Raw genomic sequence first — 18241 nt, forward strand, 5'->3', positions numbered from 1 at the left:
GCAAAACATTAGTGTTTTGATGAGGTCAAAATGTTGCATTTCACAATAGTAGAGTTATATAGATAAATTCTTCCCATTCATCTCTCTTATTGACATCAACAATTACAAAAAATCCTAAAAAAATTCCTAATTCGCGCAAAAAATTTTCTAGCGAGAGCCACCATGACAGAGGACAAACGACGATGTGACAATGCAATAACAGCAAAGAGCTGACATCTAAAATTAATAAGAAAACTAATAAGAAGAAAAGTTGACAAAATATCTGAGAGTCAGTTGGCCGAGGACAATAGCACAAAAATGAAGAGATCATTCCAGGTTACACGCAGTGAGTATGGATGTCACTATTTGAAGGAACTCCAAAGAATTCCAACCGGTAACAAAAGAAAAAAAAAGATTTGCTAAGGCTACTGGCAATCCATCAAGACAGCAGCAACCAGTCCAACCAGTTGAACAATAGGTACTATATAAATCTAAGTTTATAAAGTTCGTGATTTTAAGTGTCCTTGAATAAAATTGACAGGGATTTAAGAGTCCCTTATCAAAATCTTTAGAGATTTAGTTGTCTAAAAAAAGAGTCAATTAGAATTTAATTGTCTTTGTTTTATCTATTTGCAAACATTAGAATGTGTCTCCAACTAATAATGCTCCAAGACCAAATAGAGTTAATCCAGATGTGACAAATGGTACACCATTAGAGAGTGAAGCAATTGATCCTGTTGTAAGTACTACTTGTATATAATTTTGTATTGAAAGCTTTACAAACATATTGAGCCTAAATTTTAAACTTGGTTGTGCGTCTAGGCTAAAACTAAGAAGAAACCACTAACAAAAAAATTACAAAACCACTACAACAAAGAGAATATGATATTCCACTTTTTTAATTTGCACTGCCAGCTAAAGTATTGAAATATAATATATCAATCTCATAGTGTTTATAGATTTAAAAATTGAAATTTGTCATTGATTTGACTTGTTTATCGGGTTCAAGAGGCCAATATTAATCTTTAATTCAATTCCATAACTTATAATGACATACCACGAGAAATCACACCAATAACAAGATCATGAAGAGCAAAACAGCCCATTGTATGGCTATGCTTGTTCGATTTGAATTTTCTGTGTCACACCCATTATTAAACCAATTGTAAATGCAAAAGCATCCAAGCCAGCACCTCCTAAACTAAGTAACAACAATAAAATTTTCACAATTACAATGTGGGTGTTTGAACTTTTTATTTTTCTCTGTTTTGATAGTGTCCATTTTAGCTTTTTCACAATGCATCAATCTCTCGATAGTTCTCTATGAACGTCGATTTAAAGCTGACGATTACTCTGTACAGTTCATTCTTCCTTGTTAGGATTTTAAATCCTTTCAGTAACAAAGAGAGGGAGTGATTAATCCTTTTTCATACTAACAAAATATCAACATTTTATTGATTGTGTAAGGGGACAAACTATCCAAAAAAAAATTGCAATGGATATTAAAAACGTTACGTGACACATAAGAACATCGTCCACCTATTGCTAAAGAGTTTTACATAAGAATCAAAATGTAACGGCCTAACTTTTAGCCTCGAAGAAACAGCGGTTTTTCGGATCAAACGAAATTTTATGAAATTTTTAGGAATTTTAGTGCATATAAGCACCTCTGCTGCACAGGTGCTGTGTCATCAAGCTGCTGAGTCAGCAGCTTGACTGCACCAGACACCTCTCCTGATCTAAGTAAGCACGTCGTGAAAAGTTGCGTTTTTGAGCCACTTCGAGTCCGAATTTTAAAATTCTGATTTCCGTGGTTAGTCCCTATGTGACGAGCTGGTCTCGAATTTTGAGAGAAAAATTATATTAATATAATATTCATATATTATTATTATTTTATTTGGAATATTATATTATTAGTTTCCCTACTGTGATTAATGTTGATTTATGTTTAGTAATATAATAACTGAGCTAGAAATCTACCGGTAATGGATAATACCGGCATTCTTAGATGAACTTAACAATGCTAATACTTCATCATATATCTTTTATTCTCATGATTATCTTGTTACTAGTATCATTTATACTAGTAAAGCTCATGCTTATCCTTTAGTAGTGTAATCTGATTTATCTAGTTTTAGTAATTATCTCCAGAATAATATTTTATTATTAAACTCTGATGAGTCAGCATTCAGTGACACGTGGCTCTCCCAGAGTTAGCCACCACATGTTTCCTTTCTTTCTCTCCAAGCCAAGCTTTCTTAAGGAAAAAGTAAAAAACACTTGTATTCTAATACATCTAGCTTCAGTAATTTTTCTTTCTTGAGATATTTTTACACCAAACTTTAGGATAATGCTTATCCTAACCCCATGGGTCCCAAGACTCATTATTACCATCACCGTTTCTTCCAAGACAAGCTAAAATTCGAAAATTCCATGAGAGAAACCAAGAGAACTTCCATGAAAGCTTCAAGCTTCTTTCTCCGTTCTTTCTCAAACTAAAACCCTATCAAAAATCTAATCCGACCAAAATTTTCACCTCTTCTTCCTCTTCATTTATATATCAATTTTCAAGTAGTAAATCAAGGTATGATGGCTGCTCCTCCTCCTTGAAGTTTCAGCCATGGTGGAAACTCAAGCTGATGGTGTTTTCTTCATGTTTTTCCTTCGGATCTCTTGTTCAACCACCATAGGCTCTAAGTAAACGTGATTTCTAGCTACTTTAAGGTGAGAATAACCTTCTTTTCATCATCATGAAGCTTCAGCCTTCATAGTTCATATGGTTCTAAAGTTGTTTTTGATGTTAAAATAGGCGTAAAAGTGCTTTTGGAAGCTTGTTTTTGGCTCAACTTTTGGCAGCAGCAAAGGAGGTAAGGTTTGGTAAATTAATCAATGTTTGGCTGTGTTCTTGAAGTGTTAAATCAGATCTTGTTGCTTGAGGTTTGATTTTGAGTGTTTGTGTAATGGTTTGATCATGAGATCTTGTTGTTTAATGCTTGAAAATCATGTTTTTGATGGTTCTGAAGTTGTTGTTGTTGCTGCTGGAAAACGTGGCTTTCCAGCCATGAAATTCATGATATTTGATGTACTTTTGATGTGTATTTGATGGTTGAAACGTTGCTCTTTGGTTTGGTCAAAATCAGGTAAAAATCGGTTACCGAAAAGTTTGAAAAATTGGTTGAAAATCAAGCTGAAATTTGATGAACTTTTGGAAAAATGTTTTTGGTTTTTGGAAGGATGTGAAAACGTTTATTTGATGATTTTGAGGTCAAAATGTAATTATTAAAAAGTTTGGGTTGAAAGTTAATTAAAGAAAAGTTAAGAGGCCTAAGTGTAAATATTAAAAGTTAAGGAGTCAAAATACAATTTCTAAAAAATTCAGGGGTCAAAATGTAATTTTTGAAAGTTGAATAAAATATTATTATATATTGAAATATTATTTCATTAATAATATTATTTTATTATTAATAATAAAATATTGATAAAAAGACAATTTTTCTTAAAAGTCTCGGGATGGCAGTTTTGAGTCTATAACTCCCTAATTCTCTTTATTAAACACCTAAGTAAAGGTATAAGATAAGATATCGAAGAATGTAAGGTAATGAAACAAGTTCTAAAAACTTGCAAACATGTTAGAAAGAAAGGGAGTTAAGAACTATATAGCAGTGTGCTGTTTTGATGTTGTGATATATACAGAGAATTGTGAAATGAGATCACTGTGATGCTTGACTTATGATTGTGGAAAGATGAAAGAGGATGATTTCTAAGTGATGGAAAGTATGGTTATATGTGACTTATGAGCCTTCAGGCGATGCTTGAGAATGGTTATGTAAGAATCTGCTGCAGAGAGGCAGTCAGATAAATGGTGGTGCGACCACTGAGAACGCTTTCTTGGGATACTTAGCTATAGTGCTATTCTGTAAGTCAAAGGATTCTTACAGAGGTATCGAGAAAACACAACTAGCATATGCTCCTGTAAGTCAAAGGACTCTTACAGTGAGTGTGTTGGGCAGACTAGCTCCGTCCTGCAAGTCAAAGGACTCTTGTAGTGGGTAGCTAGTGCCACTCTGCAAGTCAAAGGACTCTTGCGGTGGTTTGCCTCGCAAGTCAAAGGACTCTTGCGATGGGTATTGCCAACAGGAAAGCCTTACCTGGTCAAAGGACTCCGGGTAACGTCGGGAGCGGGTCTGTAACCGACAAATGAGCTCATTACCTACAATAGGACCAGACATGCATCATACTTATTTGTGCATATTGTAATTGGAATTCCTTTGTGAATAATTCTATTTAATTGCTAATTGCTATACTTGACGTAGCTGTTCTTGATTGTGCTTGAACCTTATTGCTTGTGTTTGTAAGTGAAATTGGTTGAGTTGTGGTGAACTGGATGTGATTCAGCTGTTTGGGCTTGAAGCCATGACTGATCATGTGATAGGCCGAAGGCCTTGATTAGTTTGAGTGTGGTTTAGTAAAGCGTGAAATATCAAGCTGGTTCAACATAGACTTAATTAACCTATGTTTGGAACAGGTTGGTCATTCATACCACTGGAAAACTTTTAAGATTCTTTTATCTGAAAAGTGAGTTTTTATTTTGGGTTAATTAACTGATTTCTTTTAAAAAGGTTTTGAGTTTTTGATGGCTAAACCACTGATTTTCAAAGGACTTAGAAACTTGCAAGTGGACATTATAAATGAACTTAACTAATAATCCCGACCTTACTAAGAACTCCCCAGTTCTTACCCCTTCTCTCTCCCTTCTCCCTTCAGATGGAAGCATGAGTGCCCTTCCGTAGTTCGCTGATGACGTTCCACCTGACTTGAATGTTGTTAATTGTTTGAAATGTGTATAAGTGTGGTTGTTTATAACTGTTGTTTCTGTTATTATTTGAGAATTGATTGTGAATGATTCCGTTTATTAGTCCAAATGTTTAAAAAAAAAAGGGTACCTCGCAAAATAACTACGCTTTTAACAACGAATCAGGCTCATATAATAAATAATAGATAATATTTAGGAAGACAAGTTAGTAGCGCTCAGTTTCTAGTATGATCATGACGTACCAGAAATCGGGTCGTTACACAAAATGTCCAACAAAAATAATAGATAAGAATCGCGAAGACATTATGCTTTTTTCTAAAAGACGGATAAAAATTTTGCAAAATTATCAAGAGTCAAGGTTAGATTTTACTCCTATATTTTTTATCAACTAAAGTTCAATGAACCTGTGACTTTTTGTGCCCATCGCCCAGGAAATTGCTTGGTGTTCGTTTTGGGTAATTTTATTTTTTTCAAATAACTTATTTTTTTAACAAGTGTTTTTATTAAAAATATTATAAATAAAAAATTTAATTTTTACATACAGTCAATATAAAATAGTTTTATATATATATTTAATTATATAATATAATATCAATAAAAATAAGTATATTTTATATTGATTACATAAAAAATAATTTAAAAAAATAAATATGATTATGTGATTGTATAAAATATTTTATAATATTAATGTATTAAAATTAAATTTATAAAAAATTAAGTAATAAAATAAGTACGTTCTTTAAGAATTTCTAAACAAATTTATAGGCTTCCGATAAAACACATATATCGAATAAGCGTTTTAAAAAATTTTATAAGGCAAAAAATCTCGAAAAAAATATTAAATAAGTTATTGAAGTGTTGCGTTGACTGATGATATAGAAGGCTTACGAAAGAATGAACATGTTTTAGAAAATTTGTGGGTAGCATTATAATTTTTTAGTGACCAGTTTAATATTTTTTTTCAATACCTACAAATATTTTTAAGGATTTAGTGTGGTCTTGCGACATCAAAAAATAAAAAATGAGTAAAAATATAATATACTAAAGATAACGAAATTATAATAGGGACACACACAAAACTATAAACTAGAACATAAAAGAAATAAACACAGATTTTTTTTAACAGAGACAACTATTCTTTCACCTGAAATCGGTACTGCACAAATTATCTAAGATTGCAAGTTTAATTATCAAAATTGAAGAGAAGAACACCAAACAACAGTTTCCAATTCAATTGGTAAAATTATTGCTGATCTTTGTTCTATAGATAGAGGGAGGAAAGGATATAAGATCAATCATAATGGTTTACTAAATATCTAGGTAGAAAGAAAGATAACACATGTCAGATCAATTAGTTCATTGTTTTGTGCCACATAAAGTACATAACTAAAATCATACCATTCGTGATATTCTATCACACACGGCATGGTGCATCAGGATTCCAGCAGCAACCGAAACATTGAAAGAGTCTACCATTCGTTCATCGGAATACTGCAATGCAAATCCGACAACTCCAAAGCCTCCTCGCTAATGATAAGAACATAGCTAATGTTGAGTGTGCACAAAATGTGGCCACAAGGAAGGAAACAACTATTTAACACTTAAAACCAGTGTGAACATTAGCAGAGATTCCCTAATTACACAGTCAGTAATCTAGAACAAATGACAGCTACATTAAACTCATGGTTGCATCTTTTATTGATTTTCCATCATTCAGAGAATACTATGGAGTTTTTTTGTTCAATGGCATATCTATATAAGCACTGAGCATCAAACTGAACACAACCAACTTCATTAACAAGGCATCTGTCAGTTAAAAAAACAAGAACCTATTCTCATTCCCAACTACAATTGCAGTTGGGCAGGACCAGTCCATGTCATATATAGAAACCTATATATATAGCAAGAAATGTCAGTGAATCATCTGAAGATCCTGAACAATTTTGGTTCAGAATGTAAAGTAATAAGACCCACCAAATAAGACCCAAATGATAGTGTGAAGTCCCCCAAAAAGCACTTACAAAATGCAAGTGAAACAAATATACAAGTACTGGTTGTACACACTTTCTCTAGTATGAAATAGCACTATAACAGAAAGGGAAGAGTTGAGCAATACAGTATCCATTCCTAGATGGATTGTGGCGATTCGATAACCACGTGATTTTAACATCTTAAAGCACTCCGTTGTAGAGTCCCACAATTCAATGTCCAACCACTTTTCTGCACCCATGCTCACATGATGATTATCTCTATACCTGAAACAAGTGTAAAGGCTTAAGCAGGCAAGATATTTCAAATTGAGACTTCATCTATAATGATTCATGGTCTGTCTTTATCTCAAACTGTTTTGTAAGTTCAATGTAGAACTGGCTGAAACCAGTGAAAAGAATTTTCTCCTTTTCATATACCTGCCACTGCACAAATAACAAAAGTAGGGCAATGCCACTATATGAAATAAAAAAAACAAGTTCAAGTTCATTTCATATCAACAGTCTCAATAACTAAAATCAAGTAAAAGGGACAGAATGATCTGAGCTCTTTTCTTTTTTTTCTTTTGGATAACAAAACCATCATGAAAAAATTCAAACCAGATGAATTCAAAACAAGGCATGATAGTGAAATTCAAGAAACAAAAACCAAGCTCATTTTCTTCCTTTTCACCTCAACACATTCTTATAAGTCTCAAACACCTTTTGTTGGCGTCACAAGACACCACATGAACAGACTGCACCCCAAGTGCATCCGCAGACCGAAATGCAGCGGAAACATTCCCAAAGTCGCAGAGCCCTTCCACCACCAAACAAACTGAGTAGCTCCTGTTCTGAACCACATTCTTGAACCTCTCCCTCCTCTCTTCCGACATCACCGGACTAACAGCATCAATGATCTCACCACTGCTTATTACATAACCATTTTCACAGCTGAACCTGTTAACAGACTCAAAAGCATTACTCACAAAGTGAAAGTAAATGAAACTCCCTACTATTAACCTGGTGTGTTCAACTTCAACTTCTAAACTAAACATCATAGAGAACTACCATGGACAAATACTTCAAACTAGTCACCAATATGGCAATATGTTTGATGCCGGATGCTTCTAATTCTATTATTATTGTCCACTAATTCTTTGGAATCTTAATAACTCGATAAGCAAAAATTCTATATTAATCAACCATATGAGTACATTCTATTATATGTTAATTATTTCACTATTTTTTTTATGTTATACTAAAATGGTATTGTATCTTGTAACTTCTTCATTCTTCATATATAGAAAGCACAACAAATCTAAGAAACTCCTGGCAGCATAGCATCAATGGTAAATCTGTTTATAACTGGTAACTAATCCACTAAACAACTTGTTATTCATTCATGTAACAGATTCTAACTAACTATTTATATCCTTTATTGCAGAGTATAAAAGCTACAGCATAACTAACTGTAACTAACAAATTGAATACAAACTCTTGTTATTAGTTGCATTGGTAGGTACCTGTTGAGGTAAGGGAAGGTTGGGGTTGGAAGAGGAGTGGCTTGCGCTCTGTCTTCATGAGCCTGGAGACACCATCGTGGCTGGTTAGGAGTTGAGTGAGAGTTCTCTCAGGCACATATCCACAACTACAAAACATGCAGAATCAGATACAAGAAGCGCTCATACTAAAATAAAATAAGAGATAACATATAGCTCCAGAAATAACCTTATGCTCAAGTGAATGTCTCAAATCAAATCAATAATGCTCAGCAAGAATGGAATTAACAAGTGCATTTGAGTGGAATTGCCACTCAGTATATTATATTTGAATAGCTTCTTTTTTACAACTACCACAAACTGTTCCCTCTCATTGGCTTTACAACGGTGCTGCTGCCACTGTAAGCACAAGCTGATCCCTGCATACAATTTCTCTGTTTTGCTAAACCAGCAGCTGCAAAGTATATGATGACATCCTTACTTTTAATACAACAGCAACGTATACAGTTAAATCCTCATATTTATTCCTTAAAAGTTAAAACTATAAGCATCACTTCGGCTGACGTAAGCCTTTGGAACATATCCAACCTGCCTAATGTCCTTTATCAATCTGTCAATCATTCTATATATATCATCTGATTTAGGGTGTGACTGATCAAATGCTGTAAATTCATGCACTTCCTCTTCTACCTCAATGGAACTAGCTCCAGAAGGCTTTTGGCTTCCTGTGTTCTTCATTTGCCACCTTACACTAGCAACATTCACCCAATCCCCTGCTTGAGCATAAATGTTTGACAAAAGGTTGAAATTTCCAGGATCCAGTGGTGCCAACTCAAACAAGTGTTCGCACACAGCTTTTGCAAGATCTACATCATTATGCATTCTACAAGCCCCCAAAAGAGTTCCCAAGACTATTTCATTTGGCTCCATAGGCATGCTGCGCACAAGCTGAAAAGCTTCCTCCAGGTGTCCCCCTCGACCAAGAAGATCAATCATACAACCATAGTGCTCAACTTGAGGAACAATCCCATGCACTTTCTCCATTGAATAGAAGTAATTACGCCCTTCATTGACAAGGCCTGCATGGGTGCAAGCACATAAAAGACCAATGAACGTATATTTGTCCGGTTCAAAACCCTCATGTACCATCCTCGTGAAAAGCTCAAGTGCTTTCTCACCACGTCCATGTATGCCTAACCCTTGAATCATGGAATTCCAAGACACCAAATCTTTCTTTTCAATCCTACTAAAGACACCAAGGGCAACATCCACACAACCACACTTCGCATACATATCGATGAATGCGTTCAACACCTTAGTGCTACACCTCAACCTCCGCCTCTCAACAGAAGCATGAATTCTTTTCCCCAACGCAGACATTCCAGACTCGGCACATGCAGCCAAAATACTTATCAGAAACCCATCATCAATCCTCATCCCAACTCCCTCCATCTTATCATACAACTTTGTTGCCTCATTAACAAGCCCCTTCTCAGCATACCCAGATATCATAGTGGTCCAAATCACCAAGTTCTTCACAGGACACTTATCGAACAACATCCTCGCCATATTCATATCCCCGGCTCTACAATAACCCCAAACCATTGAAGCCCATGACACAACATTCCTCTCGGGCATTCCCTCAAACATCTCAAACGCCTTCCCCATCTCCCCAGCCTTAGCATACCCATCCAACATGATGTTCCAACTAACCACATCCCTCTCAGGCATTTCATCAAACACCTTGCAGGCTTTCTCAAACTCACCACCTCTCACCAACCCACCAATCAGAGAGTTCCAAGTCACCACATCCCGTTCCTCCATCTCCAAAAACAACCGAATTGCCGCATCCATTCCAGCACCCCCACATTTACAATACGAATCTATCAACGAGTTCGGCACAAATATATCACTCCCGAAAAACCCAAACTTCACCACATGCGTGTGGATCATCTGCACCATCCGAAAACAGCTATAACCGTCAAAAGATTTCAACAGACACGTGTAGGTGAAGCTATCTGAAAAAACACCATTCCTCTGCATCTGGAAGAAGGTTTCAAATGCGACGGAAGGGTAAGCCTTGTTTTGGGCCTGAGCTCTGATGAGAGTGTTGTAGAGGTGGGTGTTTGGGTTGGTTACGAGGTTGAATGCGTTGACGGCGGAGGGGAGGTGGCGGGAGAGGGAGAAGGCGGCGACGAGTTTCGGTGCGACGTAAGGGTCTTGGTGGAGGTCATTCTTGAGGACTTGAGCTTGGATTTGCTTCACGGTGTTGAGGTTTGAGCAGCGGTGGAGGTCGGAGAGCTTTTCATCGAGAAGGCGGCGCGTGGAAAACCATGTGGGTGCACGCGCCGCCGCAGCAGGCAATTGCATCTGTCGCTGACAGTGGCTTTACAGTGAAAGGGTTTTGAAATGAAATGTCGCAAAACCCCTCGAATTATGCCCACCAGGGTTTATTATTATAAAAATATATTAAATTATTAAATATTGTTAATAAATTTAATATATTTTTATAATAGACACAAAACAAAATTAACATAAAAGTTTTATTTACATTTGAAATTTTATAAAAACTGATACAGGGAAAACAGAAAAGAATAAGGTTCTGAAAATTGGACCGGTCATCGAATCGTTCTGGTCATTAGTCTGGTTTACTGGTCCAATCGTGGTTCAACCAGAAAAACTGTTTTATATTAAAATAAAAAATAAATTATAAATAAACACTCTAAAAAATACAAACATCAAAATATTATTCAAACTTTAATGTCTAGTATTTGCAAAACTCAGATAAATAGTGGAACATTTGCCAAAACTCAGATAAATAAAACTTTTTCACCATATCACCATATTTAAAAACTCATATATCCCACCCTAAACTAAGACAAATGAATTAGAGACAATAAAATGAATTAGAGTTCAATCAATCATTGATGAATGACAATAAAATAAAGCTAGAGGCATAATACCTAATAGAAAAATTGAATGACTTAGAATTAAAACAACACCACCAATTAAAATTAAAAATAAAGCAACAACACCAACAGGAACAATTGAAAGTAACTCAGCAACAACACCAACAATTAAAACCATGGTTCTAAAACCGGACCGGACCGGCCGGTTCAACCGGAAAAACCGAAAACTGGTTATCTGGCCGGTCCGGTTAACCTCCAAAACCGAGTGGCAAAAAACCGGTCAAAAAATCAGTCGAACCGGCGGTTAATCGGCGAACCGGAAGAACCGTCCGATTTTTTTACGGTTCAGTGGTTTCGAAATTCAGAAGCCAAACGACGTCGTTTTGGCTATTTAAAAAAAAAAAAAAAAAAAGCATACGCGTTAACCAGTTAACCCTAACGAAGCTAACCCTAATCAATCAGCCTTCAGCCACCCACCAAACCCCCGAAGCTCTCAGCCAGTCAGCCTCCTCCCCTTTCTTCCCCCCTCATCCACCAAGGCCACCATTGCCACCGCCCACCAAGCTCCAGATTCCAGCAGCGCTCCTCATTCGCGACCCAGCATCGCTCCCCATTCGCCACCCAGCAGCGCTCCTCAGCAGCCGCGACCACCACCGCGTTGAGCCCGCCTCCTCGTCGCCGAACCTCGACGAGCTCGCCGAGCCCGCATCGCATTCGCCGGTAAGACTGGTTTTCTTGTCTTCTTGATTTTGAACATGCTTCCTTCTAGCTCGCCTGTTCTGTACTTCTGTTTGAAAAAAAAATAACAGGGCATCTAATTCTATTTGCTGGTTCATGGATAACATGCTGATCTTAATTTTTGTTTTTGATTCTCTATGCTGCCTGTTCTGTTTGCTGATTCTGTTTGCTGGTTCATGAATATGCTCTATGCTTCTGTTTGCTCTATGCTCGACCATTCTGTTGGATTCTGCTTTTTGTTGCTTCTGAATGGAAATGGTTTTAAATTTTTATTTTACCTGAATCAGTTGATTTCTGTGACTGTCAAGCACTCAAGCTGCATGAAGTTGATCTATGCTGCCTGTTCTGTTTGCTGGAATCTGGAAATAATTTTTGATTCTCTATGCTGCCTGTTCTGTTTGCTGGAAATAGTTTTTGATTCTCTATGTTGCCTGTTCTGTTTGCTGGAATCTGGAAATAGTTTTTGATTCTCTATGCTGCCTGTTCTGTTTGCTGGAAATAGTTTTTGATTCTCTATGCTGCCTGTTCTGTTTGCTGGAATCTGGAAATAGTTTTTGATTCTCTATGCTGCCTGTTCTGTTTCTGATTGTTTTAGATGGAACAATCACAAAGTAACTCACAGCCACAAGATAATGCTGCTCAAAATTCTCAAACTGGTTCATCTAGAGGTAAATCTGATCCAGCTTGGCAGTATTTCACAGTGAGGTATGACAAAAATAAAAAGGCTCAATATACATGTATTTTCTGCTTGAATACTTATAATGGAGGGGGGATATATAGAATGAAATATCATCTTGCAAAAATCCCTGGACAAATTAAAGTTTGTAACAAGGTAACTGAAGATGTTGAGCTTCAATTCAAAAGGCTTTTGGAGGAAAACAAAAAAAATAAGACAGAAAAAAGAAAATTTACATCTGAGTGTTATGATGTGGAAAGTGAAAGAGAAGCGGAAGAAGAGGGTGAAGCGCCTAATCCTGTACAACCTCCGGCTCCTGCAACAATGGGAGACAAAGGAAAGAGAAGAGCGATTGCTGCTACTCCAATTGGAAGTTATTTTAAGGAAAGGACTACGCCAGGCTCTCAACCAGCTTTGAAAAGTGTCTTGGCCAGTGAACAAGTTAAACACAAGGTTAAGTTGGGGCTTGCAAGATGGATCATTGATGCACGGATTCCATTCAATGCAATTCAATCGCCTTACTTTCAACCTGCCTTGGACGGCGTTGCTGCAATTGGACCTGGTTTCAAGGGACCGTCGTATGACGAAATGAGAGTTCATTTGCTGGCCGATCTTAAGAAGGAGTGTCAGTTACTTGTTGAAGGTTATAGGAGCTCGTGGAAAAGGACTGGTTGTACACTGATGGCAGATGGCTGGACTGATCAAAGGCAGCGTACGTTAATTAATTTTCTAGTTTATTGTCATGCTGGTATGTCATTTGTTAAGTCTGTTGATGCTTCTGATATGATAAAAACTGCCGATACCTTGTTTAAATTGTTTGCTGAGGTTATTGAGTGGGTTGGGTCTAGTAACATTGTGCATGTGGTTACTGATAATGCTGCGAATTATGTATCTGCTGGAAAACTCATTCATGAAAAGTATCCAAACATTTTTTGGTCTCCTTGTGCTGCTCATTGCATCAATCTTATCTTAAAAGACATAGCAAGTCTTCCTCACATAGCTGACCTTGCCTCTCGTGCTTCAAAAGTGACTGTCTTTGTTTACAATCATATGATTTTCTTGTCATGGCTTAGAAAAAGAAAAGAGTGGAAAGAAATTGTTCGACCAGGTGTAACACGTTTTGCTACTGTTTTCATTACTTTGAAAAGTATATATGATCATAAACAAGACTTGCAAGCATTGGTGATTGACAAATATTTCACTTCTCATAAATTATCCAAGAGTGTCAATGGGAAGATGGTTAGTTCAATTATCTTGGATAGTAAGTTTTGGGAGGATTGTTTTACTACTGTTATGCTTGTTGGTCCTCTAATTAAGTTATTGAGGCTTGTTGATGCTGATGAGAAACCTTCTCTGGGTATTGTGTATGCGGGCATGCAAAGAGCCAAAATTAATATCAAGACAATGTTTAGAAATAGGAAATCTGCATACACACCTTATACAAGTATCTTGAAAATGCGGTGGGATAAGCATTTGAAGCGTGACCTCCATGCAGCAGCATACTTTTTGAATCCAGATTACTTCTATAGTGAGGGGTTTGTTGAGAAGGCAAATATCTTGAGGTCTTTGCTTGATTTATTTGATATTGAAACTCTTTGCGATGACTCGGTTGCCGCAATGCAAGAGATACAGTTGTATCGAGATCGAAAAGGAAGTTTTGGAAGGGAAAGTGCATTGAAAGCAATTAAGAGACTTGAACCTGGTAAGTATTTATATTTCTATGTTCAATTTACTTTGAATGTTTTTTAAATATTGAATGAGAATTGATAGTTGAATTTCATATTCTGGTAGGTGAATGGTGGAGGCTACACGGTGGGAGTGCTCCTAACTTGCAAAAAATGGCAATTCGTCTTCTTCATCAAACATCTTCATCATCCGGCTGCGAGAGGAACTGGAGCCTCTTTGAACAAATCCATTCAAAGAGGAGGAACCGATTAGAGCATCAAAGGCTAAGTGACATTGTTTATGTCACTTATAATCTACGCCTTCAATCTAGAATGCATCGCAAGAAGAAGAATTATGATCCAATTGACATTCAAAGCATTGACACAGTAGATTTTTGGGTAATGCCGGATGAAGAAGATCCTGAATTTACTAATGGAGACATTGAAGGCATTGAAAATTTAATCTATACGGATAATGCTATGCCTTCATATCCTACAGGTTATTGAAATAGCAAAACTTGTTTCATTTCCTCTCAATATCTGATGTAAAGTTCTAACTTTAATTTTTTCTTGGTTTTCTATTTTATTTTATTAGATGGAGGAGATGTGGAACTTGATGTGGATTTCCCTAATGTTGCTGATTCTTCAAATACAGCTTCTTTTGGTGGTACTTCTGATGATGGTGGCTTTGGATTACCTGTTTATGATGGAGATGTTGGAACACTTAATGATAATTATGATTTTTGATGAGTTGCATCTTTGATTAGTTGAAAACTTGCTAGTAATTGTATCTTTTGAATGTAGAACATTATGGGTTTGTCATTATGTACGTTTTATTTTTTGTTTAGCTATAAACTTTGATGTTTGAAGTTGTTTGTGAACCTCTAATATTAAGTAATGGATAATTTATTATGTGAAATATTAAATTTTATTAAGTTAGAAATTATTGAATTTATATACTTAAGATTATTTTAAGTTTTTTAATAATTTTATTTAATATTTAATTAAACCGGTTGAACCTCGGTTGAACCCCGGTCGAACCAGTGAACCATTAAACTAGTGACCTCACCGGTTCATTGACCGGTCCGGTTCTCGCAACCTTGATTAAAACACAATAACACAATAAAATATTACGCAGCAGCAACAAACTTTTCCAAAGATTAACAAGGATTATCAAAATTTCAGGTTTTGAGGACAATTTCAGCACAATTTTTTTCAGCACAACACACAATAAAAGTAACAAAACAGAGTACATCACAGTACAACAGCAATGAGCAAAGCTAATTATTCAAAGCAAGAACACAGCACAATACAAAGAACGAAAACAGAACCAAAATGAATCAACTAATCAGTAATCATTCAATCCAAAACAGAGCTAACCATTCGATGATTCAAATTTCAATATGAGTAGCACTAGCAGAATTCCCAAAAAAAATCAATGCTCTGATCAGAACTAAGAACAGAGAACGGATATTCATTACGATGTCCAAATCCTCATATCAAGTCTTCTACCACTAGCATACCTAGAAAACAAAAACACACTAATCAAAACCAAGGTACTGAAAATCGAACCGGTTATCGAACCGCTCTAGTCACTGATTTATTGGTTTATTAGTCCAACCGGTTCAATTGTGGTCTAACCGAAAAAAACTGTTTTATAATAAAATAATAAATAAATTATTAATAAACATCCTAAAACATAATTATAGCCTAATATGAACTTTAAATATCTTCCAAATTTAAAACATTACATCAACCAAAATCTAATATAACCTTTGATCTTATCAATTAATAACAATTTATTACTCATTCATCATTATATCCCTATTGAACTCATTAAGATCATTACAAGAAATAAAAAAAATTCATTGAATTAACCAAACCAATAATAAATATTCAATCATCTATTTATCTAGTTAATTGAGTTAATTTAATTTATCTATTCTTTTATTGAATTAAAAACAAATTCAATTATGATCATTTTCATCAATACTAAGAATCAAATACTAAACTTACAGCAACAAATTCAACTTACTAATAATTTTTAACAAATTCAACTATCCTAATTTTCATCAACAAAAAATTTAGCTCTAAAGATAATTTACAATAATAAAAAAATTTAGCTAAGTGATTATTTCAGTAAGACAACAACAAATTCAAGGTCCACTAATGATAATTAGCAACAAATTCAACTCTATTGATAATTTTCATCAACCAATGCTCAATGATATTTTCAGCAATAAATTCAACTTACAGCAAGGCTGATTATTATTGAACTCATCAGAATAGTCATCATTGAATTAACCAATTTGTTCTTTCCCTGATAAAAGACTGACTACATTCAACAAATCAACATCATTTAACAAAAGAAAAAGATAGTAATATTTTCAGGACACAATATACCAATCAGAATTTTAACAAAAATTAACAAACTTTTTCAAAGATTAACAAGGATTATCACTCAAGTAAATCCTCTTGAAGAAAAATTGAAAGTTGAAACCAAAAAATGATAGTCTAGCATAATGCTACTCAATGTAGTTAGACTGTTACAGTTGTCAGACAATTTAGCAAATCATTATATCAGAAGGCACATCTTTAGACATGTACAATTCTCAGCAACAAAGTTCCAAGCAGTGAACAAAAAGAAACCCAAAATACACTATCCTTCTCTAATTTGCTCTCTTTTTTTCTGGAATACCAAAAATGCTCCTGGCGTAATCCTCACCCCCTCTCTCTCACGCTCTCCTCTTCACAGATTAATTAACAATTTTCAATCCATAACAAGTTCACAGATTATTCAACAATTATTGTTTTGAAAAAATACCTAGAAGCTAGAAGCATAGAACAGAGCAGAGCAGATCCTGAGCAAGAGGGGGAGCAGCGCTGACCGGTGGAACAGAGATGGCGCCAGCAACGGTGGAACAGAGCTTCGCGACGGAGGCAGAAGGCGAGCCCGGCGACTGTGCTTCCGCTGCTGAAACGTTAGCTGCACGAGCAGGAGTGAGCGAGTGAGCTTCGAAGCTCCAACTTGCGACGGCGGAAGGAGCAGTCCGGCGGCTGAACGGAAGTGAGGGAGTGAGCTCGCTGCGTTGAAAGGAACAACGAGGTCGAGGGTGATGGGAGGGAGGGAGTGTGTGCTGCTGCTGCTCCGTTGTAGTGAATTAGGGTTGCTGGGTTGGTAATGGTTAGGGGGTTAGGGGATCAGCTCACAAAACGGCAGTGTTTTTGGTCAAATTCAGAAAATCCGTCAGGTGTTCGGTTTAATAGACCAGTTTCCACCGGTTTAACGGTTCAACTCCAATTTTCTATTTTTGCGGTTTTGACATATGATTGAACCGTGATTCTTATCGGTTTGTAGTTTGACTGGCCGATTTTCAGAATCTAATAAATCTCCAAAAAACACTAGATCCATTTAAATATTCACTAATTTCAACAAAATCAAGGCATATCAACCCTTCAATTCGGTTACGTTTAAAATGAGCTCAACATTCAACATTTATATGCTTATTAAATATGTCATATTTATATAGATTATTAGATTTTATTAGATTAAAATTAAAGGCTAATATAAAGAAAAAATATTGATGGATTTTAATAAATATAGAATATCATAGTACATAAATAAATACTTTAAATGACAATACTTTAATCCACAATATTTTAAATAACAACAAAATTTTTTATTCTTAAATAATTAAATATAAAATATATAAATATAAAATATCTAAATATCTTTTATTTATTAAAATTAATTATTATACAAAATTTTTTATAATATTAAAAAATTATATTAAAATAATATTTTAAATTGTAACATAAAAATATAAAATAATTAAAATTTTATTTTATATTATTTTAATAATTAAATTATTATATTCAAAATTTATTAATTAACTACTGTTGTTAAAGATATTATTATATAATATAATTTTTTATAAAAATATTTTTAAAATATAATTTACGTATATATAGGATTGTATAATCTATATATAT

General features: G+C 35.2%; 2 protein-coding genes and 1 pseudogene across 5 annotated transcripts; 1 reads left to right on the top strand and 2 right to left on the bottom strand.

Annotated features, from left to right (window-relative positions):
- Window positions 1-5995: 5995 nt before the first annotated feature.
- Window positions 5996-8686, bottom strand: LOC107644429 (uncharacterized; annotated as a pseudogene). Its single transcript, XR_015883378.1, has 6 exons — window positions 8616-8686; window positions 8286-8410; window positions 7483-7719; window positions 6909-7047; window positions 6616-6683; window positions 5996-6337 (listed from the first exon to the last, which is right to left on the bottom strand). The product of XR_015883378.1 is annotated as an uncharacterized LOC107644429 (transcript).
- On the bottom strand, window positions 8541-17469 carry LOC110262605 (pentatricopeptide repeat-containing protein At3g29230-like). Of its 3 annotated transcripts, XM_088487976.1 has the most exons (3): window positions 17073-17469; window positions 15629-15771; window positions 8541-10941 (listed from the first exon to the last, which is right to left on the bottom strand). In XM_088487976.1, the coding sequence occupies exon 3, from the start codon at window positions 10629-10631 to the stop codon at window positions 8790-8792; it is 1842 nt and encodes a 613-aa protein (XP_088344102.1). In that variant the 5' UTR covers window positions 10632-10941; window positions 15629-15771; window positions 17073-17469; the 3' UTR covers window positions 8541-8789. The 3 variants fall into 3 exon arrangements, with proteins under 3 accessions (XP_088344102.1, XP_088344104.1, XP_088344103.1); XM_088487978.1 differs by lacking the exon at window positions 15629-15771; XM_088487977.1 differs by lacking the exon at window positions 17073-17469 and having other exon boundaries at window positions 15629-16260.
- LOC107614914 (uncharacterized) lies at window positions 12455-15028 on the top strand. Its single transcript, XM_088487979.1, has 3 exons — window positions 12455-14286; window positions 14376-14747; window positions 14844-15028. The coding sequence occupies exons 1-3, from the start codon at window positions 12504-12506 to the stop codon at window positions 14993-14995; spliced, it is 2307 nt and encodes a 768-aa protein (XP_088344105.1). The 5' UTR covers window positions 12455-12503; the 3' UTR covers window positions 14996-15028.
- Window positions 17470-18241: the final 772 nt, after the last annotated feature.

This window comes from Arachis ipaensis, chromosome B5, assembly GCF_059453495.1.
Source record: "Arachis ipaensis isolate K30076 ecotype BB chromosome B5, ASM5945349v1, whole genome shotgun sequence".
Lineage (NCBI taxonomy): Eukaryota > Viridiplantae > Streptophyta > Magnoliopsida > Fabales > Fabaceae > Arachis > Arachis ipaensis.

What these genes read in the sequence shown, in the direction of transcription:
- LOC107614914 (XM_088487979.1), top strand. Translation starts at nt 12,504, where the DNA reads ATGGAACAATCACAAAGTAACTCACAGCCACAAGATAATGCTGCTCAA. An exon ending in AATTAAGAGACTTGAACCTG is followed by an intron (nt 14,287 to 14,375) that starts GTAAGTATTTAT and finishes ATATTCTGGTAG; the next exon opens with GTGAATGGTGGAGGCTACAC. An exon ending in TATGCCTTCATATCCTACAG is followed by an intron (nt 14,748 to 14,843) that starts GTTATTGAAATA and finishes TTATTTTATTAG; the next exon opens with ATGGAGGAGATGTGGAACTT.
- LOC110262605 (XM_088487978.1), bottom strand. Translation starts at nt 10,631, where the DNA reads ATGCAATTGCCTGCTGCGGCGGCGCGTGCACCCACATGGTTTTCCACG.